Genomic DNA, 25,621 nt, shown 5'->3' on the forward strand with positions numbered 1-25,621 from the left:
AAAGGAAAAAATATGCATCAGTTCTTAATAAACTAACAAACCCCATTACTGTATGGGAGAAACAAAAACTGCATTCAAATCTCAAGTATCAAATAGAACGGGCACCCATTTATCTTATATCTTCGAAAAAGCACTGCTTTTCCAAAATGAGCAATGGATAATTATTTCCTGAAAAGAAATATGGTGTAGATACAAAAGACTGAGGTTTCAAAGAATTTAAGTACCTGATAATAGTATCTGAGAACCCAGCAAAGACCTTCCACGTAGGACTGTACAACTTTACGACGGAATTTCTCATCAGACGCGTCAACATCAAATTTGTTTTTATAGTAGCGCTGTTTCCAACCAGTTTCCCATAACCTGCATAACAAACACGAACAGATGTCAATACATGTTAATATAGGCACATTTTCAGATCTGAATCAAAACGTAGGCCAAAGTAACTTGCTACTTTAATTCCCATTTTAATACAATTTAAATAAAAGCATAAAACCTGATACCTAACAGCAAGAGAATAAAATTTGATGGTTGGCATCATAGAAAATCCACATGAAATTCTGAAGCTACCATCCTGATAAATAAGTTTTCAAAGTACTCATTAGGAGCAGGGTAGATTTTCAATTATGTGCTTGCCACTGTCAGGATTTTTCAAAACAGTATTGTTCCTAGTCGGCAATTTCATCTTTCTCATCAGGAGTGTACTATCAAGACTGCCATTTGAACGTCATTCTTTAACTCTTCCAACCACTAGAAAGAGAACAAACTCTCCCCCTTCCTTATTTTGTTTAATCTACCCTAGGCCAAAATCTTTCTCTTACTGGAACATCTTCTCACATCAAGTTCATTCCTCTATTCTTAATATCCCTCTCAAGCAGAAAAGCAATGTCGTTTCCAGGCTACTCAAATATAAAACCTAAGCAAATACGTAATAAGCAGAAGCTTGATTTCTATATTCTATTGCTGTGCAGACAAGCTATGATTACCAGCAGAACTATCTGCAACTCAGGAATCCCATGCTTGCTGACTCACATCAGGTGAGCCCTCTTTTAGACAGGGATTTTCAATCTTTCACAGCAGACGTGGATATTGGAGTCAAAAGAGCAGTCTCAGACACCATTTATCCTTACTTCACACAGCTCCCCCTTATGTCTGTCTACAGATGGGACACAGGAAAACAACCACTTGCTCATCTTTGATAGACAAGCACCTGAATCCCTCAGTTCTAATGTATAATGTTAGGAAAAAAGTGGATAGTGTGCTACTGTGCCACATTCCAAGCAAGAATATTCTGTGAAGATTAGCAGTAAACACAGACTATAGGCTCCTCTAAACACTTAAAAGGCAGGGGGAATACAGCAGGGATGGGCATGGGCAGCAACGGGAATCACTGCCTACGGACTCCAGAGCTTTTCCTCCTTGGCCATTGCATCTGCTGTGTTCCCTGTCATTCATTAGCTGACACGTCAGTTTTGAGAGAACGGTTGTGCCACAGGCAAGGAGCTCTTAATATGCACACAAAATTTCCAAGTTGTTAGTCCTAACAGACACGACATAACCTTGGGGGAAACTCCAGTTCAATTCAGAGACTGTCATCTAAAAAGGTAGTTTAACTAACAGAAAGGTTAAGCACGACTTAATATTTGGTTCAATCATGATATCATGCTTCAGAACTGGCCTCCCTCACAAAACTATCTGGGTTGCTTTTTTGGGGGTTTTCTTGTTTGTTTTGCTCTTTGGGTTTTGATTTTGTGGGGGTTGGTTTTTTTTTAATTCAAACCTATTATTCATCATAGTTCATGCATTTTCCACACTCGGATCTCGAGTTCATGTGAATTTTGGTATTCAAGTGAACTAGAGTAAAGCAAATTACAAAGCTGATTTAGAAATTGGCTAAATCAGATAATCTCTTAATATATATTTTTTTAAAACAGAATTTTATTCTCAACAATTCAAAACTCGTCATTGATTGTCACATCTGAAAGTCATTGTGCAAGATCCCTTTCCACAAAGGCTGTGACCACTTCAAATCACATACAGGATCTGAAGCACACAAGTAACCTGCAAGGTCAGCTCAAACTTACGCTTGTCAGAATCTCGTAGTGCAATAAATATAGGGTATGAAGCCTTTAAGACAGAGCAAAGATCTATTTCTGCTTTTTTTTTTACATGACACTTATCCTTTTGGTTTTGCAAAAAGGATCTTTCCTTGCTTCTGTGCAAGTTGGTTGACTTTTAAAATCTAACCTGAGCTCGTTCAAAGATGATTCAGACTGATGAAGAGGTGGAGAAATCAAGAGATGTTTTCAAGAGTTTAAGAAAACCAGGTGAGCAAAACCAGCACTACTTGCGCTGAAGTCCTGAAGGACAGAGTCAAGAACATCTGCAGTCCACGAGCGTCTGATCCTAGGAGCTCCCTGGCAGCTAGACACTTGCATAAATTTAAAAAAAAAATCTTTTCCATAAGATAACAAAAGCCAATCTGCTAGCTGATTATAACTATTTGTTCTACTTTTAAAGTAATTCTAAATACAAAATATATTTTGTATATAAACAACTTAGTGGCCACTAGTCCATTTACACAGTTGTTTTTACTTACTTTGAAAAGCAAACAAATATTCTGAGCTACGAAAGAGCTTAAATAACTGTACACAAATGTAGTATATCCTTTTGCTTGACAGTACCAACCTTGCCAAAACTATTGGTACTTGTAAATCACCATAGTTCATTCACATTAGTTGCTATGAAACTGTTAAAGCTTCTTTTAGAATCTCCACTAAAATTCAAATGGAAAGCAACATTAAAATTTATCCTGATTTTAGATAGAAATTTTGCTCGCTTGATTTAAAAAAAATTTTTAAAAAAATCAATCCATTCAGATCTGCACATACAGCAAAGAAAGTAAGAACAAGACCTAAAATATCTGATATTGCAAGATCTAATGGGTTAAATGTCACAAGTATGTCATGACAAAAGTGCTGGACACTAGCTATCAGTACTTTACAATGAAGTAACCCTTTTTGCTTTCCCATGACTACCTATATCCCCTGACTCTACCGAAACCAAAAACCTACTGGTTGCATTTATCAGGAAAGAACCTTCAACAAAAAAAATTATAAAGGGCCTTCACCCTTGATCTGAAGGGTGATAGCTTGATTTAAACCTTTGATAAATGCACACTCACTGGTAATTCACTGTCAGTTAATTCTCAAAATATCCCTATCCCTTAATCATCTAGGGATCAGCTGTCCCAAGACATTTAAAGAACTCATCATAGACAAAACAGGGCCTGCTACAAATCAAAGAGGAAGAAAACATATTGTCGTAGTCAAGATAAATAATACCGCACACGCAAACGTAACTGAATTTTATGAGTTAAATAGCTCAAAAATTCAACTACAAAACAGTGGCATTCAGCTCACATAATCAAAGCTGACAGTGAATGTCTAGCCAATCTAGTGCTTGGTCTCAAAGGGAGCAGTGGCTTGGAGGATGAAAACCTGCACGCATACTAATCTAGATACTTAGATTTAACAGCTATAGCTTACACATCTCACTGGAATTTACTGAATATTCTAACCCTCCACATTAATTACAGGTGGATAAAAAGATCATAGAAAAGCATCTGAAGGCACTGCTGCTCTAAGCTAAATGGCATTAATTAGACTGCATCTATTTCAGCAATTTGCTAACAAAGTGCTACAAAAAATGGCTTCACCTGATATTATCCTCTGGCTCAGGTTCACTGTCACTATCTTCAGCTTTTCGCTTAATTCCTCCTGCCAGGGATGGGCTGCCTTCAGAAGTGAGGCTGGTATTTGGAGATGGTGTTGTCTAGGGTCAGAATTATTACAGATAAATAGTGGGGGAGAAAGGATTGATTAGGCATTTTAAAGTCAAGTTAAAACTAACAGCTTTGTCATAATCATGTGCTATTTTTAGTTCCCAAAAAAATCAAGGCAAAAGCTACACAATCCTTAAACTATTAAGTCAAGTAGCAAAAGAAAACAAGAACACATCTTTGTATTAAAAGAGGCAGGCATTGATACATACAGGCAAAAAAGTTAATTGTATTTGAGAAAGAAAAAGATGCAATAAACAAGAGAGTATAAATTGATAAAACATGCCCTTTTTTATATATTCCAATTCTGGAATACAACTGTTGTCTCTAGTCCTACAGCTTATGTTACAACTTCATTTTACAGCAACAGTGAAAAATATATAGACATATACAGACTACTGTAAAAATGCTGCTTGTGATTCAGAATTGGCAGAAATACTCTTATGTTTCTTCACAACTGATCTTTTAAACTCCTTTCAAATTTATCTATTTTAATATTACAGAGTCTAAAAGAAACTTCTCCCACTCCATAAAAGAAACTATTTGCTTAACCCATGTGCAAAAGTTTCGAGATTAAAAGGGAAAATTTGCAGAAATTATACTTTGAAAAAGCATGTTTTATTTATTTCGACTTAAGAGACAGAACACGTATCTCTGATGAAGAGCCTTTAATCAAAAATTTGTTCACTGTTTGGATAAAAATTTATACCCAGAAAGAAAACGTGTTGCACTTGTTGTTTAAAGTTAACAACCAAGACTTCTAACAGAGCACTCCACTTATCTCCAATTTTCCCCTCACTTTCCAATACCTTTCAAAAAATTTCATCTAAGTTTCTCCTTTTCCCATTGAAAAGAAATGCTTTGGCAAGTAAAAGCAGCCTATAAACATGTAGATATGCAAATCACAAATTTCCAAAATACAGGTATATGTGTGTGTGTATACAAATTCCAGAAAGAATATTAGAAGACTTCCAGCTCAAGTATTCAGTCTGTCTCTCACAAACCTACTGAGGAAGTTCCTAAACCTGTACTCACAAGGAGGTTTGACTCCACAAGTGCCAAACAAGTCTGGGGAGAAGAGGCACCGTATTTGACTCGGATGCATTCACCTCACACTTGCCTTCCCAGACCTATTTAACAAGCGGTATCACACCAAACATTAAAATAAAAGGCGGCAGTTTTATTCAAGTAGTCTCACAAAAATTGGTTATTAAAAGCCACTTCTTTGAGAAGTAATTTTTTTGGTGTCTTTTCAAGAAAGCTTGATGAGGTAGATAAAAAGGTGTCCAGAGTAACACAGGATGTGATTATTTCCCCTTCTGTGTGTAAATACCTTTGAATATCTACTTACAGAATTCTGTCTGTCATGCATTCTCATCTCAAAGGCAGCTTGTCTAGGGTTACTGATTGCCTGAGGACTAGATCGATTTCCCAGAGCTTGAGGAGAAAACTGTCCACCAGGAATAAAAGAAGGCTGATCCCTCTGAAAGATAAACATATACAGGTATACTGAAAAAGATGTGTCATCGCCACAGCAGTGTGATGATGCCCTCTCACAATTTTCAGATTAACATGTTATCTAAAACCAGCATAATTTACTCATTCACTCAGTCCAGCTTAAATTAGTTATGTTTAACAAACTCAACCAGACATACGATGACACTTACAGGCGAGACCCTTATATGCCTATAATTTATTAAGCTCCTTCAAAAAAACCCCAAACAAACCCTGCATTTTGTGCCCATGTTCTTTCTACAGGGTCTTAAAGACAGTTTTTTGGAGAGGCGAGACTTATCTAACTTGCTGGGAAGAACGTACTCTTTGTAAGCAAAGTGAATAATCTCTTCCACTCCAATAGGGATAGTCAGAAAATACACAATTTAAAAAATAAACACAAGATCTACTCAGAGTGGGGATATCACGTGCCTTGAAAGTTTTGGAAGCTATATTTATCTGAATGTCCTAACCAAGAACGAAGCTATGTTAAAATGAACACACAAGAACCCATTTTTAAAATATCAGAACATTTTGTGAATAGAAGAAAACTCAACATCCTTCCAATAAAATAATTTTAAGAATTCAGCTTACGTGGGTCAGAAAGGGCAACCATGTTCCCACAACTAATGCTCCTCTACTGCAGTCGAGAGATATTTGGGAACACTGACTTGGTTGCAGGCAGCTTGTGTGATAACTAAGGTTTGTGGTAAGACTCCCTTGCTTTATTGGAAACTTGCCTCTAATCAAGCCAACCCATTTAATGCAAACTGGTATATGTATTATGCTAAAGTCCACTGCCCTCAGCAATACAATTGCCGAGAAGACTTGTGTCAATGCATGGAAAAGCAATTCCTGTACAGTGACCACGCTGAAACATCACTAAATAATGATGAGACTGCATATTTGCATAGATTTGAAGGACACAGACAGATATTACCCAACACATTCAACTCCCTCCTTCCTTTGCCTTTTATGAAGCCTTTAATATGCAATTCCTTCTGTCAAAGCTCCTGCCTACAAAAAGCCATGAAAATCACCTTTAAAATGGTTTACCCCCAGGCCAGAAAATGCCGTGATTATGACTGCAGCTTCAATCAACACATCTGCTGAAAGTTATAGTACACACAGTACACACTAGTTCTTGCACTGTGAAAGGAAGACGTTTACCTTCATTCTTTTTCTTTTTTCTTTTTGCCGTCTTTTAAAGTTATCCTAGAGAATAAAGAGAAATAAATTCAGTCAAGCATATGGATTTCTTGGAAAAGTATTTCATTATAATCCTCTACTGACCAGAAGGCCGTAAGGTTTTTACGTAATGTTCTGAATAAGACATAGGTTAATTCTAGTGTCTGTAAATCCAACAGAAATGGGATAGAAATTTCTACACTAGCCTGAAAACCTATGGGGAAAAAAGAAAAGTAGCCGTGTATTCAAAGCCCCACAATTTTTGTAACGGTCTATATCATTTACTAAGTTTAGCGATAGCCTTACTTCAAAGTAACATCAGTGTCAAAGGACACAAGCTCCTTGCCTGCTGTGGAACAGCTGCCAAAAACCAAAACCTCCAAAACATTAAAGTCCTAGAAACAGGAAACTAAGAGGCTTAAGGAAAGATATTTCTTACTCTTGGGCTGAGGAAACTGAAAAGTTTGACATCAAATTGTCATTCCCACTTCAAGAGAAGCGTACGCTGGGGCAATTACAAAAAACCAGTTTTGCCAGCACTGGCACGCTATTTTTTGACTGGAAAAAAGATACAATTCTGCTCTTTCATTCACAAGGCGTTTTATCCCAATAAACTGGAATATGTCTGCAAAAACTGCACGAACTGTAGAAACAGACCAGAAGAACAGCTATTTATGGATACATTTTAAATGGCAGGAGGTACTGCAAGGCAAGAATGCACTCGGAATTTAAATTTAGTATTCCACCCCTGCTCACGGCTTGCACTTCCACACATTGCAGCAAATTACAAACCAATTCCTTCTTCAGTTTTCACAGCAGCTATTCAAAAAGCTGTAGGCAGTAACAGCACTCACATACAGTTTTCATTTTGCTGTTACCTGGGATAACAATCAGAAAAACAGGCCTTGCAGTCCAGGGAAAGAAATTCAACTGGAAGCACTCAATTCCTTTTTGAATACAGATGAATTCACTAGAGCTTATAATAAAAGAACACAAAGTTTGGATTTTTTCTTCTTCTACTAAAGGAGTGTCAGTGTCCAACAGTAACACAAGTGATTAAAACCAAGAATGTAACAAAAAAATTACATCGTCATCTTTTCTCTTTTTGAAAATACTATCTTCAACTTCTCCAACAGCTAACATGATCATCTGGACTCGCTGCAGGTTGACAAAACCACTTTCTGTGAGGTAGCCCTGCAAATTAGAAAATTAGAAAACAGTATCATTGAAAAAAAAGCTTCTTTTTGTAGTAAACACTCAGCTATTTTTAAGGAAAAAGCAAAAAAAATTTACCCCTGTTTTGTGCACCACATTTTTATATATGTTAACCAAGCGATCAATTGCTCCCTCCCTAAAAACAAACAAACAAAAGCATGAGATTCTTATAAATTAAAACCACAGTAGGTATACTTGTGGGAAAAGAAAACATAATATTCTCATCTACCTGATCTCCAAAGATGGCAGATGAGGAAGAAAGTCATTTCCCACAAAGAAGCACATAAAGACCCAGTCATCAACACTTCTTTCAAAATCGAAAGTGAAAGGCAAACTGGCCATAGTGAGTTCTCTTTCCAAATACTGCAACAGACACACAAGAAAGAGGACATTAGAAGACAGTGTGCATGGAGTTTAAAAATATTATTTATATAACTCACATGCAGTAATTGCTTCAACATACCTCTCGCAAAACACATAATCGGATGAAGATAAATTCTTGTTCAGCAATAGGAAGACTGTCTGCAAACTGATCGTGCTAAAATAAAACGAAAGAGGTGCATTACATCCAAGCTTACCTTGAAGTTTCTCCAGCTCAATTTTAAAGGCTTACTTTGAGAGGAGCTAAGAGGTAACACCAGTACAGTTTCTCAAGTTCTTATGCCGAGCATGCATTTTGCTACTTTGCATGTCTGTTAAATTACTGATCATTTTCTCTCACCAGTGAAAAACACACAAACAACAAAACATCACAACTGGGGACGTTAGGTTTGGCATATTTTTGTGCTACAGAAATACAATTTTTCCTTACTACTGTAAGAGGAAAGCTAGGTAATTCCCGTAATATAATTTGCATTCTATCAGCCAAAACCAACCGCAAGAACAATTTGGAGATCTCATTAAAACATATTACTGATAAAAAGAATTTCTAGAAATAGCAAAATTCTTACCTTGCCTTGTTTTTCTCTGGGCAAGCCTTGGCAATCCTTAACCTCATGACCCATCTGGTTACAAAGAGCACATGGCTTGGGTTTATTTGGTTTAAACTCTTCCCTAATTATAGTGAAGTTGGGTTCATGTGTAGCTAACCCAAGCATAATTAGATCAGCTATCAATCAAAAGAGAAAAATAAAAGATAATGACAGATAAACATTATTAAGCTTTTTTTAGAAAAAAGTTAAAACGCAAAGTACATTCTACCTTAAGCAAGTATGAACACATAGATGTGCTTATCCACAAACTACCTAGATAGTACAACTATGTGAAAATCAGCCCTTCAGCTATGGACAGTGCTAGATCCTTCCCCAAATATTACAAAGGGCTTCTAAAAACTAACAAAATACACTGGATTATTTACACAAATACAAGTGTAAGCCTAAAAACTACAGCCCAACTCAATGATAAAACAGTGTAAGAAAGCTTCACAGACACACTGCTAGCAAAAGAGAACTTACCATCAGCCCCACACAGACAGTGATGAGTGTTTGGGTCATGGTTTGGTTGAGCTACACAAAAGAAAATTACATTTAGTCAAGGTCATGTAAAATAAATTATTACTGACCATACCTTAAAACCAAATGTTCACATTTATTCGAATTTTACCTCTTTGTCTTCTAATGTAATCCATGATTTTATGTTCACCTTCACCAGGAGCACTAGCATCAGACAAAATAACCTGTGAAACATTTAAATCATGTAAACAATTTATGATGCCACAGTAAAAAAAAAAAACAAACTTATGTAGTTCATATACTGAATACTGAATCTGACTTATGAATACTTGAAATCCTAATTTGCAGTTTCAGCTAAAATAATTATGATTCAAAATGAAATTATTTAGGAGTTTGGAGCCAATGAATAGACCTTCATTTTTCTCTACTAATTCTAGGATGAAGTTGACATATTGATTCAAATACCACTGAAATGTTCACATCATTAACATATTTTAAGTTTCCTGATAAATTATCAGAGCAATCGAAATACACAATAAAGAACTAACAGATAAAGCAGACATACGCCCACTTCCCTTTGGATCTTCTAAACTTGTAGATACGCAGATACATGATCACATTGTACACTTCCCTACACCGATGTCCAGATGAGCATTAGCCTTTATAAAACTCATGTCTGGTGGAGGGAATTAAACAGAGTCAACTGCCCTCCAATTAGACCACTTTAACAGTCAACTTATGGAAAATAAACCAGACAGCTGCATCTGAGAAGACTGACTATTATGCCCTCTTGTACAGAGTAAATACAGGCTTGCCATAAACAAAATTCAGTGGGAGCAGAGTGGCTGAGGAACAGGAGGAGAGAATTTCAAAGTCCAGAAAGGCAAGAAAGCTGATATGTATCATTTTCGTTGCCTGTGATCTACTGCCATCCACCATTAGAATAAAGGAGAAAGTGCAGCCTACCTGAGGTAGCAAACGAGTTAAAAAAAGAAATAGTGAAAAGAATACATATACTATGTATCTTGACACTTTTCCCAAAAGAAGTATTCCTAAAACCCTGTCTCCCATTATATCAAATTGTAGCTTCTCCTATTAAGTCTTTTCATTGCTCTTAAATGAAATCAAAACAAACGGTGCTATTAGATTGTGTTATTAGGATGAAATGTACCTCTGAAGTCCCAGCAGAATGTGCAAGCTGGTCCATTATTAAGAACAGCACAGTGCCAGAAGGTGAGAGAAATCTGTTAAATTTATACTCTTCAATCATATCCCAACCCAGCCTAATAGATCACCTTAATTTTCCTGAAGTATGAAACTGTGAAACTTACCGTCAAATTTTTCCACCCTGGGTCACTGTTCAAACGGTCAGCAATGTAATAGCGGAGACATTTAGCAAGATTGTCCATAAACTCAGTTCCCTAAAAAGTGACGGAAGAAAAATTAAACCTTCATTCAGACATTGGCAATTGCTGGTTAAAGTGCAAGATTACTTACCGGGGTAATACAGTTGCTGTCAAATCTCTCTTTCACTTCTTCTGGAGGAAGAATGCCACCTAGAGCAATAAAAACATTGCACAAAAGTAAATCCATATGGAACATTAAAAACATTTTTACATGATACAAAACCCAGATGGCTCCCCTGTTAACAATTAACACTTACTGAAAGTTAGTTTGTTAAAACAAAACAAAAACAAACAAAAACCCAACAAAACTGAAACAGTTCTTACCATTATATTATCTCCATCTTAAAATAAGGTATTAGTACATGTACAAACGTTACTTCAGAAAAGTGATTTCACTACCTATTCTGTCAAAAGACTGTGAAAGAAATCTCAAAGGAACTAAGCTTGCTAAATGAGATAAAACATTAGGAAATAATTATTTTCTTACATATTCTCCCCTATGTTTCCACTATCTATTCACTTGGGCTCACAAAGAGGGTTACACCAACTTCTCTCATCTCTGAGCTTCATAAAGGGTCTTCATAGTCTAGAAATGCTACAGGAAGAAATGTTAAAAACGTCTTTGTCCTCCCTTTTTAATCTCTACCTAGGTTACACAATGGCCCTCTCACTTGGGCTACAGCATTCATTCCTCCTACACAGCCACCTGAATTAACTGCTCCAGCCCAGACAGCATGCTTCAGCTCCACACACTCCTTTCACCCGAGCCATGTTGCTGTCACCCTTAGAAAGTTGCACTGATGTCGTTTCCTCACTGAGTTTAGAGTTTCCACTGCCAAATAACTACCCTTGCTTGCAGTTCATTATTCCTCTGCAGCAATATTTTCATTTGATTCCTGCTTTTAAGCCTCAGCTCTCCTTTTATCAAGCCCTACAAATTTGTACTTCCTTCCATAAGAGTTTTGATTAGTTTCCCACTACTACATTTATCCCTGCTCTTATGTTGGAATTTTTTTCTAAAGGAATTAAGAGTACTCAACACAAATCTACTTCAAGCAGAATAAAAAAAGTGACATTTTGTTTTAGCTTAGCTCTTAACTTTAGAAAACACAGATCTGTCCTTCTGTAGGCTTGCTACCCTTCCTTCTAGTAACACACAGACAAGTACCCACTAAGCAAGACATCCCTTTTCTGAACCTTACTGAGGCGTTCAAAAAAAACCAAGGTGACTCTCACTGGAAAAACCTCAGATAGGTTCACAGTTCTACCTTTCGCCAGAATTTCTTGTCTTATTTTTTGCTTCTCTTCAGCAGCTTCCATGCCCTCTTTTGATGCTCTGAATCTTCTTGACCGCTGTTGATTCATTTTTGCACGTGGAGCCTAAAAAAAGGTATAATAATGCTTGGTTCAGTTATTGCATCTGGACAATCGCTTCCTTTCTGTTAGTTGTTTTCGGTAGCCAAGACAAGTCTTTTGAAATTGGCCAGTCTGTAATTATACCAGCTTTTAACAAGACATCAATCTGAACTGGAACAGGGATTTCTGTTGTCCCTCCCTCACATCACCACTAGCTCTCATATGGCAGCACAGGGAGCGGGGCGTGTTTCTGAATAGGTCTCTTAAGCTTCTCGGTGAGGTAAGCTGGCAGTGTGCACAGCTGTATCCCCATCTCAGAAATCAGAAATCCACAATGCTCAAGGACTCAAAGTTTCCCTTACAAAATAAATGAAATATACAGTGACGTGTATCAGAGACTTATTTATCACATGCCCTTTCTCCAACAAGAAACTCCTACAATTGTATTCCTCACTCTCTTGAAAATAAAAAGAATATGGCAGACAGTAGTTAGCTATTACTTATAGCAGGTATTTTGGGGTTTTTAAAAGGCTATATCAACATCTGGTTGGGATTACTTCTACATACACTCATATGTTAGGAACTCCTGCACTTGAATTCAAGTTAAAAATCTTTTTACTTAATGATACTCATTTTATCTTTAAGGAACTCAAAAGCCTGAAGAAATAGCCAAAACTCAAAAGGCCTACCAGCAGCCTCTGCTAGGCTGTTTTGGCATCTCTCAGTGAGACTATGCAATCTGCACAGAAAAATACTCAGTAAAGCTTATTAAAGTTATTAAGAAAAGGTAGCATCTTTCATTAGACCAACTGATGCGAGGTAAGGATTGGGTATGGAGAAAGACAATCTTTCAGCCTCAAATGTCCCTTAAGGCTAGCCTGTAAAATATTCTGCAGAACAACTAAGTCACTGCCCATTTTAAGTGCATCTGCTTAAACGGTTTTCTGATTTTTCCCAGCCTGCGGCATAAATTATTACTAAAGCCACAGAACAGAGGAACATGAGTTGTTTCAGAGTGTTACTGTCTTACAGACTTTCCTGCTTTTCAGAAGCAAAGTTCAGACTGCAGTAAGATACATTAGCCAGCTCATACAACCCTGTGGACACCAAGACCCATGAATATTTTGAATTTCCCTCACCAAAATTAAATTAACAGTATATTTTACTTGTAGTTTTTCATGTTAGAAAGCTATTTCCCAAAGGATCTTACAAGAGCAGGCAGCATCTACCTTAATTTCACAAACAGCCATTACTGGGAACTAAATATATCAATACTTACTACTCCGTCTATAGCCATGTAAAGAAGTCGCCTTGGTCTTACAATGTTGAAGATCCTGTCAATATACTCAAAAATCGCAACCATCATTTCATCTTCATTTTTGGGCGCTGGCCTAAAATGTAAACCATTCAATTTAACATCTGAAATGTTATCAATAAATCTTATTTGTAAAGGGACAAAAAACTGCCTTACTTGTCTTCTGGGTGTGTACAAGGGTGAATTATACCATTCATATCCAAATACAGGTTATCGAACTCCACCTCATTAGGGTTAGGTTTGCTCGTATCAATCGGAGCCTTGACGCCATTGCACTCTTTAGCCTGTGAACGCAGTTGAAACAAACATTTGAGTACTTGATTAGCAAAGTATTACAAATAACCAACAGAGGTATTAATGCACAGGCTCATTTTCTAAAAAAAAAAAAGTTTATAAACTAGCACAGCTAGAAGACATTATGATGTGTTACGGCAGAGTTGTTTCATTTCTGTTGATTGACATTATAAACAAGAAGTTTCCATATTATTATTAAGTTTCGTACTATTCAAGAAAGCAATTCCTTTTACTGCCAGGAACATACTGACTCCCTCAAAATTTAGCAAAGGGACTTCAAAGTTTATGATATGATGCTGTAACTTTAACATGGTAACCAAGAAGGATTAAAATCCTTCTACTTTAAACACTTAGGTCCCCAGGCTGACACATCCAAACAAACTTGCACCTCTGCCTTTTCTCACTGCAATCTGATATTTAAGTCCCATACACAACTCGGGGAGGCAGGGCAGTAAAAGTGATTCGCCGACAGCTGATGACATGATAAGCTTCCCAAAGTATATCAGCACATCCTGGTGAGCAAAAGATGAGAGGTTTAACTAGAAAGAAGACTCTTCCCAGATTCCTCTATACAAAGAAAGAAGATCCTTTCGGATCCCACCAGCCAAATCTCCACTTTGGGTATATAGGTCCTACTTTTCCTCACGACTATCCAATGCACAGAGATGCTCAAACCCCTGAACTCTTCAACTCCTGCCCCTGAGTTTGCCTGGGGATACATTTGAAATGCTAAATAAGATCCAGTCCTTACCCTCCACTTCAGAAAATAAGTAAACATCCGACTCTAATGCTTCACTTCCTCTACGTCACTGCTTTTTCTGCTGCCAGGCTGCTGCCTAATGAACATGAAACTCAGGCCACAGTGCAGATGGTAAACTCGATGCGAACTTATAATCCCCCTAAATCACCTATGTTCCTGTACTATGCCGGTGTTCTTGAACGCTTACAACAGGCTATACAAGGTAAACCCAGAAGTGCAACAAAACCAAATCTCAGCTGAATTGGAAGTAATAATTAATGCCACATTATTCTGCGTATGCTGTCATGTCAATGACAAGTAACTATCCAGGTGAAGAGAACAGTCTCTCTCATCAGCTCCAGAGCAGAGACTGGAGTTTGGCACTATAACACCTACATAAAAAACTCACCCCTTCTCTCGAGCTGTCAAAAAACGCAGCTTTGAAACACTGGTGAGTGTTTCAGAGAGTAGCTCCTTTACAAGGTGTATTAGCAACCATGTTCAATTTTGTTTCCTCACCAAACATTTGGGTTTTGTTGTTTGTTTTATTTGGGGTTTTGTTGTTGGTTTTGGTTTGTGTTTTTTTGTGGGGTTTTTGTTTTGTTTTGGTCAAAAGGCAATTGGCAACACTCCCACAGAGACTGTGAGCAACTCGGCATTCTCCCTTTCCAAGCAATACCACCAAAGCCAAACATGGAAACCACTGAATTAAAGACCAATAGCATCAATGACGGAAGAGACATGAGCTGATCAAGAAAAAGTCAAATGATTTTCAGAGAAATTATGACTGGAAAGGGTTACAACATATGGTAAAGTTTGAATAAAGTGTACCATTGAATAGCTAGGCACAAAGTGAAATAAATAAAAAAAGTCATGTTATGTAAAGGTTATGACCACAGGATTGCATGAGACAGGAGGGAAAAATGTGATATGGCTGGTTCTCGCATTCACATGAAACTTACTGTAGCTGATGAGCCAACACCAAGCACTTCCTCCGAACTTCTGTTTGCAGATTTGCTGCCTGCTACTCATTTAATGAGTTTCCCACATCCCTAATACAGACCTCAAAACTATCAGATTCAGGGGGGGCGCGGAACAAAAAACAGCTTACAGATTGTACCATCGACTTTCTTACCATTTTTCTGCTTAGAGTAGTAGCAGAACTAGCTGAACTTATCCCACTCATAAAAGGCAAAAATTAAAACCTCCAAAAAAAGTCTTTATTTGGTATTTACATTTTTCACAGTTATAGGTATATGAAATTCTTTCAGGGCAACTTTGTGAAGTCATTTTAAAATAACTGAACATTAAGTCCCTCTATTTCACTTCTTTAAAACAGATAAAATTTGTGCTAATTCACATCTTTCTTATGCTCTTCATCCAAACTAGTCAAATCCTGACAGATGAAATCTTGGCCACTGTTTGCTTCCTCTACTGAACTTTCTAGACCACACACACAAACATCACATGGTTTTAGCAGAAACTAATCGTCAGGTGCAAACACTGCACTGGAGCTTGCAGTTCTAATAAAGTTACTCTGGGTAACCAACACACACAATTTTAAATGAAGAGTATTCGTTCCGGTTTACATCAGATAATGGGCTGAGAAGCTTGCCTTGTGTTCTACTTGATCATTCATCAAACCTCTTGCCAGAGCTAACTGTGACTCGGAAGATATCAAAGGCTTACAACTGTGTGATATGGAAAATAAAATTGCCCCTGTCACAGACCTTATTTTCAGTCTTGAAGGTAAAGCAAAATAAGTATGATCTCCTTTAGATGGCTTCGAAAGCCATTCAGTTTTCATCTGCATACCACTATGTCAGCAACTTCACCATTACATTCTCATAAACCTATTAGATTTTTAATATAACAGCCTTGTAAAAGGTTTAAGTATCTGGGAGTGATATCTCTTGTGATATAACTAAACTGTTCACTTTTAATCTACAGCCTCTTTTGAAACCATTGAAAAATAGATCTTCAAATATGATACTTTAGTTGCAGCTGTATTAACTCGTATGATTTGATTAAGAATATTCTCTCCTGGATTTTATATTATCTTCAAGATCTTCCTCTTATTCTTCCTGCTCAGCTTAAGAAGAAGATTAATCAGATTTAAGAAACAGAAATAATCTAGCAAGGTAAGAGAACAAGGATCAACTTTTTAATATTTCAAAGAGACAAGCTACCAGGAGATAGAAAATTTCTGATTAGAGAGATTTATAGCAATCCTAAAATACACACAGAGCTGATTACATCATGAGAGAAGTTTAAATTCATCTACAGTAAGACAAACTACAGCTTCTCACTACTGTTCTAGTCCACTCAAATTTATGACCAGATTTGAATATAAAAAAAATTAATTATTATGATTTACCCATGTGCTGTCCTTACTGTAATTGCAACGTGTTCTCAAGTTGGAACAAAGCAACATGGATGAGGACATCAGGATCTGACATTTCAGTTACGGTAAATCTAACTTGACCCAATGGAATTTGTCATCTCTTTCAATTTATTTTAATAAGAAACATACACTGTTACAAGCTTAATTATTAAAGACAAAAAAAAGGATATACAATCATAAACTCAGTAAAACCAAGACTATACAAGCCTTTATTTAGCTAAATATTAGAGCAGTTTTGATTACATAAAGATTAATCTAAATGTTTACAAATGTGATGAAAAAGATAAGTCTTCCACTCTTAGAGAAAACTGTACTGAATTGTTACAGATTGCAGACATATTTGCTGTTTAAATTGTGACTGCTTTTAAATAGACAGATTTTAAAACATTATCCAGAAGCAGCTGGACAAGCTTGTAAGACAAAAATATGAAACACCCATTCATAGTAAAGACAAACCTGTAAAAGAATCTACTTTATATTGTCAAAACTCTATCTGCATCCTTTTGATCAGAAGGACACTGCTTCAAAACATCACAACTAAACTTCACCTAGTGGTTACTGAGCGCCAAGGCTATCTTGCCAGCATGGTTATAAATATGACAGATAACTATTAAGATGCTCTCTCCACAGTCTAACTTTATTGCCGAAATGGATGTTCATTCATGCAAGTGAAGTTCTGACATAACGAAGATGAGCGGAAGGCTTGGACCCTACAGCCAGATAGGATGCTGACTATAAGCAAAAGAACAAACTATTCACCTTTTTGACTTCCCCCTTTTTGGTGAAAAGGGCTTAAAGCAAATGAACCAGTTTGAGTTGAAGATGACAGGCAGGATACACACACACGTTCAGATGTTAGTATTCCGAAAACCCACAGCCCCAGCTGGGAGACGGTGAATGCCATGTCAACAGTCATATGCTCAAGGGGTGTAGCTGGTAGAGACACAACGTTCTCCAATTCCCCCCGAATACCCTTGCCACCCACTTTTCTCTGGCAGACATGAACATGACACATGCACCTGACAGCCCTCTAAACTGAGGGTTACCCAGATCCTCAGAACAGATCACATCAGAGATGACACAAACCCCAAGAGTTTAGTAGAGCGACTAGAACAAGCACTGCTAGCTGCCAACAGCTTATTCTGCAGCAAGCGCTCATATGAGCGGCTATTAAACTACACTTGTAAACCCAAAACCTGCCTTTTTCTGTAATAGTTCCCTCAGGCAGACAAATCCTCAAATCTTATCTAGCCACTGTGTAAGAAATTCACTTCTTGCGGCTACAGGTAAAATAAATATCACACATCATGCTGAAAGAGGCTAACAAACCACAGCTGTAATAAAAATAAGAGTAACTCACAGTTTCAACTGTACAACATTTAATTAATCCAAACTTATGATTCTGTTTCACTGCCTGAATCTGAAATACAAAACACCCTGACTGTAACAAGAACTGAATATTAAAACTGATCTGCCTACCATTAGCATATACTGAAGTCTTGCTGAAAGCAGGCAGGTAATACACGCCGTCAAAAAACCCCAGTGTCAATACATAATTCAATCACTTTACTCTCTTTTCCCTTATCTTCTCTCCCTTGCCCACACATTCCTATCTCCTTCACAGTACAGTGTTTCTCAAATGTGAGGCACATCTCTCCCAGGGCAGAACAGGAGGCAGCAAAAAGGGAGAAGCCACAGCACGTGCTCGGCAGCAGGGATGTGAACTTTCAAAAACAGTATTACGATGAAGAGCAGAATGCAGCTAGTACAACCTGACAAAAGATGATACAAATTATTTGGAAAAGCATACAGGAAAAACAGTTTGGGAAGCATGAACTCAAGAAAAAACTTTGGCTAAGGTAGCCCTGAAGAGAATAACTTGCCGTGTTCACTGCCCTGTAAAGCTACCACAGTGCAACTATTTGAATCCAATGCAAGTCCATGCTGTCGCTGAAGGGAGACAACCCCACCCTCTCTGTCACCTTCCACCTCCTACCATGTCCCTCAGGGTGGCATAAGCATTCATGTGGCTGCAGCAATGTGCACAAAGAAACCAGCCTATCTGAGAACATGCCCAGCAAAAACATATAACCAAACATTACTTCAGCTGTGTTACTTCCTAGAAAGGGTTCCCCAGATAACCACACCAACCTCAGTGCTGATGGAAGGGAGAGGATAAACAGAAGTCACCAGCTGAAGGCAGTGACCAGCCAGCTTAAAGCAATCAACAAATTGTACCTCCTATGAGTTGCCAGTTAGTGAAGACCACCTGAGGAGTCCAGCAGCTAGGCTGGGACTAAGTCTTCTCCAAAAAGCATCTTCTCTTGCTATGAAAAGACAGATTTTAGAGGCTACCATTGGAAAAATCAGCTCCCTGTTTGGGCAGGAGATATTTCTCCTATACTAGAAAATACCAGCAATGAGACCAAAAAAAAAAAAAAAGCTGAAGCTACTCAAGGTTAAAGAGTACAACTACAGACTTGTTTTAAATCTTGGATTCAAGCATGATATCCCGTGATGGTGGACACAAAAAAAAAATCAGAGTAAAGTAGGAAACTGCAGAAAGACTAATACGTGAAAGAAAAGACCGACAAAAATAGTAAGAACTGAAAATAATACAATTGTAAGGTATTCAAATGCTAGAAGAATGAGAGCCTAAGGAAGCGTCTGACTATATGTACGCCAAGATATCATTTCAATCTTACATAAACCCCATGCAGCTATGAAGGACAGCCCAGTTTCTTCTCAAATATCTCAGTCCTGCCCTCACTCCTGCACTGGCACCAGCTTTCCTGTGAGCCCACATCATAAGCAGGATGATGGAACTGATCCTCCTGAAATCAGGGTGGTCTCACAGAGACAAGCGTGTTTTCAGACCCACAATTTGTTTTTAACCATTTACACTTGCATTTCCTTACTCTTTTCAAGACAGGCAGCCTCACTTTTGCTTTCAACAAGTCCTAAAGTGTGCTTCAGCTTGTAATTTACAAAAAAGTTGTTGAAAAGCAAGGACTACAAAGAACATAGAGACAAAACAAGAAACAGCAAAAAGTATCCTCGCTAGTCTCTGTTCACCGTAAGTTTTGCCAAACACGTTCACACAACCTACTTTTTTTGCCCAAAGCAACACAGCGGCAGAGGCCACTACACTGGGAAGGGTTCGCGTTTCAACCAATCGGCTGAAAACTAGAAAACTGTACGAGAAATCCGATTCCCTGCTCCAAAACCCCATTCCTCCCAAACCGCTGAACCGCTCACGCACGCCGGCGAAAACCAAGCAGGCACGTCAACTTCTCCTCGGCACCGGCCGCCTCCACAGAGTTTGAAAGCACCCAGTCAAAAAAAACCAAACCCAAAACCAAAAACCAAACCCAAAACCTCCCCCCGCCAAAACCAACAACAAAACAAAACAAGACTCCCAAAGAAACAAAACTCCTTGAAAAGGCACACGGAGCGCCCGAGAGAGCAAAGAGGGAGCTGGAGGCGGCACAGTACGGGCAGACACTAAACATCACCAGGTAATGCTTCCTAAACTGCCCTGACACCACCACCACCACCACCACCCCCTCCCCCCCGCCTTCCCCCGCCCCACAGCACTACTGTAGCCCCATGGAGTCACAGGACGGCCATCAGCAGGCCCGACCCGGGACACGGGGCCCAACTCGGGACAGGAGGCCCGGCGGACGGCCCGCCTCACCTTCTCCTCCACACAGTTGACGATGATGGAAGGGTACTTGCGGCTGAGCCAGCGGAAGAAGGCCGGGACTCCCATGGCGGGCCGGAGCGCGGAGGCGGCCGGACCGCGGCTCTCGGCAACGGCGGCGGCGCCGGGCGAGGCGGCGAGCAGCGCTTCCGGGGGCAGAGGGCAGCGCGGGGCACCATGGGGGAGCGCGCGCGCCCGCGGCGGGAGGGAGGGAGCGGTCACGTGAGGTTCACGCGCCGAGCCCGCCATTTTAGAGGCGGGGCGGCAGAGTGCGCAGGCGCGGAGTTGAGGGCGCCATGGCGACGTGAGGTGATTGGTGGTAGCGCCGCGGTCTGGGCTCGCCCCTGGCCTGTCGTGGGGGGTCCGTGGTGTCACCTCGCCCCTAAATCTGTAGGGGGGCTCCTTAGGCACAAAGGTGACAGCCTAAAGGCAAGCAGAGGCAGAAGGGAAAAGCCTGAGACCAGACTGACAACTGAGGCAGCACTACATACCCTCCTTACTCCAGCAAGGCTCTGTGTGAAAACTTTACTTCGATTAACAAAAAACCTTGTGGAAAAAAAGCGGCTTGCCAATGTGGGATGGTATTCCACTTCTGTGGGACGGTTTAGGCAGAAGGCACATGACAAAAGTGATGTGGGGCATGGCTGTCAAATCTGTCAAATGCTGTGGGCCTGCTTTCTGTTCAGTGCGCCTGCCTCCACAGTAAGGAAATCGGACTGAAGGGCGAGGCTCTGGAACAGGCCTTTTCCCCTTAGGAAGGAGAGAGGGGCTGTTGGTAGCTGTTTAAAAGGAGCGCAGGGGTGCTCCAGGAGGGCAGCAGAAGCTGAGGGGACGTTGTCAGAAGCAGCGAGCGTAAAATCGCTTGGTGTGATGCGTGACGGTCACAAGAGGCAGCGGAAAGAAGTCCTGTCCCGTCGCTTTGCCTGTTGCATAAGCAAATACTATTAAGTTAGCCGTTTGACGATGTTCAAATGGAATTAAACCTTCAGGTATTAAATGGGATTAACACGAGGAAGATTTTGTGCTCTGCTGTGTCCCGTTGCTATACACCAACTTCATTAGGAGGGCAGTGACGGGAGTGAGGACATGAAAAAGCTGCCTGGGAATCATTAACAAAAATAACAAAACCTCAGCAGTGCTTATTGAGTCAATGCCGCTTATTTGGGGAGGGGAGGGGAGCCTTTCTACCTTGCTAATTTGCTGTAGAACAAATTAACCCAATATTGTATTTCTCATTATTCTTAGCCTCACTTGGCTGTTGTTAAGCCATTTTCTGTTGTCACTCCTCTTAATAAAATCTGTGACTTGAATAAATTTCCCCAGCAACTTTGTGTTAGCACCACATCTGTAGTATCAGCCAACGATTGTCTATTATCTGTTCCTTACAAAATGTACACTGATTGAAGTTTCCTATTGTAGTGCTTCTCCTCCTGGAATTTTGTATAGAGTAAGACAGCTTAGTATTAACATTTTGTTTGTATTGATGGGCAATCAGTTGTTTTTCTGATAATGCTAAAAAAAAACAGAAGACGGCAGCACTAGCAAATGCAAATGAAACATGAACATCTTATCTTATAATTACTTGCGTAAACAAGCACTGAAAAAATTAATACTGCAACAAACATTTCCTTGAAAAGTCAATCTATGTTTTGCTAAAAAAAAAAAAACAAACCCCGAAACCTTACAAATATTTCTAAAGCAAAAGTCATGCTGTAGAAACTTGTGACCTGGCGTCCTCACTGGAGCAGCATCCCTGGTACTTGCTAGATGAAAGCACAGCTTTTTAAGAACAAGACGGGCACGGCAGAGGCAGCTGAGCGGGAGGGTTTTGCTCTTGTGCCAGGTGTGCACCAGGGAACTGAAAAGTACGGAGTCTTCTCTTGTGCAGGAAGCAGCAGCAGAAGTCTGCCACTGGAGAAAAATAATCTCGCTGACAAGCAGCAGTAACAGTTTCTGCCTAATGTCTGATTCAGAGTGGGGATGAGCTCTTTTCCCAGCGCAACCTCCTTTCCTGGGAAGCAACCGCCAGCTCCATCAGCTTCCCCGTTGGCGTCTGAAGACAGCAGCGATTCTCCACTCCCCAAGCTCTCCCGAGTACAGCCACCGCCTCTGCGTGTTGCGCCTCTGTCTGCAGGGTCTCGGAGTCAGGGCTGCGTGCCCACACAGACCCCATTTCGGCTCACCAGATAACGGCACTCATCCGGCATTTTTTCATCAGCTCCTACGTGCTAACTTGTTTTTGTGCGCAGACATACAGGGGCATGAGCCGAAGTTGTGCCTCACGACTGTGTGCATATGACGTATGAAAAAAGAACATAGCACCAAGTTGTTGCACGTACACAGCAGGAATACGGGAATACTTTTCGTTACAGCATTTCCCGTAGGTGAGTGGCATGCTGATTTAAATCTGCTAAGGCTGTATTGATTACAGTCCCCCTGTCCATCACCATCACCTGTCATCGGCATCGGGCTGTCAGTATGACAGCTGTGAAGGAGCAGAATAAAGTTGACTGGCAGAATGTTTTGCATCTAATGAGTCTGTGCACAATAAGAGTATAATAAATAATGCTCTAGAGGAACTCGGCTATCGCTTAAACACCAAAAGAGAGATACTGCCTTAGCAGAAGCTCCCAAAGCCATCTGTCATCTGTCATGAGTTGCATGTCTGTGGCTGAGCTGGACTGAGGAAATGGAAAGCGCCTAAGACTGGTGATGGGTGCCTTGTATCGTGCAAGGAGATATAAAGTGGGCTGACATCAAGAACCCGGAATCACTCAGGAAGAGCTTAAAACTACAAAGGCACCGCGGATTTGATGCAATGTTACTTAGCAGCGCGGGCTGCTAGAGGGGCTTTTTCCAGATGAACCTTGGTCTGACATTCACTGAAAAATCACACAGCAATAGTCTGTCTGTGGTGTGATGTACTGGCGAGCTCACATTTAGCAGATGGCTAGGACCATCAGGAACGAATTATCACAGCTTAGGGATGATCAGAAAAAAGCAGCAAGGAGCAAGGGCCCAGGCACCAGCCCTTGGATGGTGGGTTCAGAGACTGGTTCTGAGACAGGTCTCCTGGGTGACATTGAGCCTGCCGTACACAAAGGCAAATAAGCTTCCAACATGTTGCTAGGAGGAGACTACTGAGGAGCCCCTGAACCTACCTCATGGTCCAAGAGCAGCAGCAGGACAACAGGCGCCGGCCCTTCTGGTCGTAGTGCCATCAAACTGCAGAATTTGTTTTCAAGTGTCACAATTTGCAGGACGGTCCTGCGATTCCCCCCACCTTGCTGAGACTTTGATATCCAGGTGTTGACTGAGGTCGGCCATCGCAATGAAGAGTTGGGAGCTGTGCCACCCTCTCCAGCAGCCTGGCACAGCCCCTGCCAGCGCCTGCCACGTGAGAATTGCTGCTTTGGGAAGCAAGAGACCTCCTGGTGGTCCCCAGGGGCTGCCTTCTCCACTCTGTGTACCTCCAATCCCTTGACCGACTTGCTCATCACACAGCACAAGGTCCCAAACAGGACGTGGGGAGCCAGCGAGGTAAAAACTGGGAAGGACAGAGGGTTCTTTGCTGGGTAGCTGATACAGCCTCTGAAGGGAGGGATCACAGGAGCCTTAATCCCAAATAGCCTGTGGTCACACGGGCACGGGAACCCCAGCACAGTGGGGGAGGACATGAAATCCTTCAGTAAAGTCCAGCTTTAGTCCTGTAGTCAAGTCCAGCTGTCTCACATGACATCAGCCCCAGTCATACACTCACCCAGCTCCATCCTTCATGCAGCTGGTTTTCCAGTTGTTGGAACACTCGGCACTGCACCATTGCCAATGTCAGACTGAAAACCACGAGATGAAGCAAGCCAGCAGCCATCTGCACTGTTTCTCCTCGTTTTCAAGGCTTCTGTGAGCCTTTATTTCATATTCTCAAGCTTGTCTCACAGTACATGCTCTTTTTATTAAATTGAATATTGTTACCATTTTAAAATTGGTTTTGATGGACTGGGCCCAAAGATTGGTGCCTGTATTCAAAGACGCAGTACTGCTTTGCAGCAGAGTTTAATTGGGGTGCTGTTTTTTGCTTTTGAACTTATTGTAATTATGAACAGATTTTTTTTTTAATATGTCCCCTGGTTTCTCCCTTCGAAAGAAAATCTCATGTTTAATGAACTTAATTTTAGATAAAAGGAATTAAAAGAAGAAAATTAAAAATGCATGAAGCTCCTAGAGTCATCCAATTACTGTGATGTCCGTAACAGCAACACCAGCATGGATTTTACAAAGCAAGTGAAAGCAGAAAATCACTGCGGCTTGCCACATGTAAATGCAGCTCTATTCCAAAATGTGCCGAATTAGAAATGTACATTTTATGCATTTCTTCTTCTTGATCTGTTGCAGAAGAAGATAAAGATCAAACATGCCAGCCCACCCTGAGTAGCATATGTATGCATACCCAGAATGCTCGCTTTCTTTTTTCAAAACCACATCTAGCTCTGCAGTCAAAACACTAGCACACATACAAGCATCAGAAGAGGCCGGTCTTTGCATTCACAGCGCAACAAAAGCAGCGGCCAGGCTGGTCGGAGGAAGTGACACTACTGAGCAGCTTCCAGCGAAACGGAGGCGAGGCCGATGCGGTCACCGAACACTGCTGCCAGCTCCAGAATGCTACTGATGCACTCCTCGCCTGCGACGGCCTCTTCATTGCTGCTGCCCAGGAGGGGCTGGTTACCTGCCACCCACCCACGTCCTGCTCCTTTCCTGCACCCAGCGGGAGATGCTCGCTGTGAGCAGGGGGCTGCGGACAGCCAGCTCCCAGCCCCTGTAACAGGGAAACAGGACGCTATGCGGAGGCACCCAGCTCCCTCCCTGAGGAACAGGTTGTTTTACAGACAGCCCCCACCCTCTGAGGTGATAATGCTCGGAGACAAGTGCTGTGCAAGCAGCTCAGGGCAAGTGGAGATCTCGGGACACATCTTCATTTATTCCCCAAGACAAATATACCGCAAAAAGGCTCAGTCTCATGGGGCGGATTGCGGTCAGATAAGGGAAACACTCAGCAGTTAAGAGAAAGCACACGTACAAGGAGGCTGGGTATAGTACTGAGTAATATTTATTTTCTATTTAAATTTTCTTTGGCTATGAAGTGATGAGCTGCACTTCAGAAAGCAGTGCCCTCAGCATGTACAAGATGATATTCTTCCCAAAAGCGAGTGGGGGTATC

The 25,621-nt window shown here is 40.5% G+C and overlaps 1 protein-coding gene across 1 annotated transcript in view; it reads right to left on the reverse strand.

The window, feature by feature from the left end:
• Positions 1-20,472, reverse strand: part of XRN2 (5'-3' exoribonuclease 2) — a gene marked incomplete at its 5' end in the record, with an annotated part of 51,949 nt that extends 31,477 nt beyond the window's left edge. The window contains 17 exons of the mRNA XM_081998042.1: positions 225-360; positions 3,716-3,831; positions 5,190-5,321; positions 6,503-6,547; positions 7,607-7,714; positions 7,814-7,871; positions 7,965-8,098; positions 8,199-8,273; positions 8,686-8,843; positions 9,190-9,240; positions 9,338-9,410; positions 10,518-10,607; positions 10,684-10,742; positions 11,861-11,972; positions 13,228-13,339; positions 13,420-13,547; positions 20,398-20,472. Of these exons, the coding sequence (XP_081854168.1) occupies positions 225-360; positions 3,716-3,831; positions 5,190-5,321; positions 6,503-6,547; positions 7,607-7,714; positions 7,814-7,871; positions 7,965-8,098; positions 8,199-8,273; positions 8,686-8,843; positions 9,190-9,240; positions 9,338-9,410; positions 10,518-10,607; positions 10,684-10,742; positions 11,861-11,972; positions 13,228-13,339; positions 13,420-13,547; positions 20,398-20,472 (1,662 nt within the window). The remainder of the gene's footprint in view (positions 1-224; positions 361-3,715; positions 3,832-5,189; positions 5,322-6,502; positions 6,548-7,606; positions 7,715-7,813; positions 7,872-7,964; positions 8,099-8,198; positions 8,274-8,685; positions 8,844-9,189; positions 9,241-9,337; positions 9,411-10,517; positions 10,608-10,683; positions 10,743-11,860; positions 11,973-13,227; positions 13,340-13,419; positions 13,548-20,397) is intronic.
• Positions 20,473-25,621: the final 5,149 nt, after the last annotated feature.

Source organism: Phaethon aethereus, assembly GCF_964289735.1.
Source record: "Phaethon aethereus genome assembly, chromosome: 3".
In the NCBI taxonomy this organism is placed as follows: Eukaryota; Metazoa; Chordata; class Aves; order Phaethontiformes; family Phaethontidae; genus Phaethon; species Phaethon aethereus.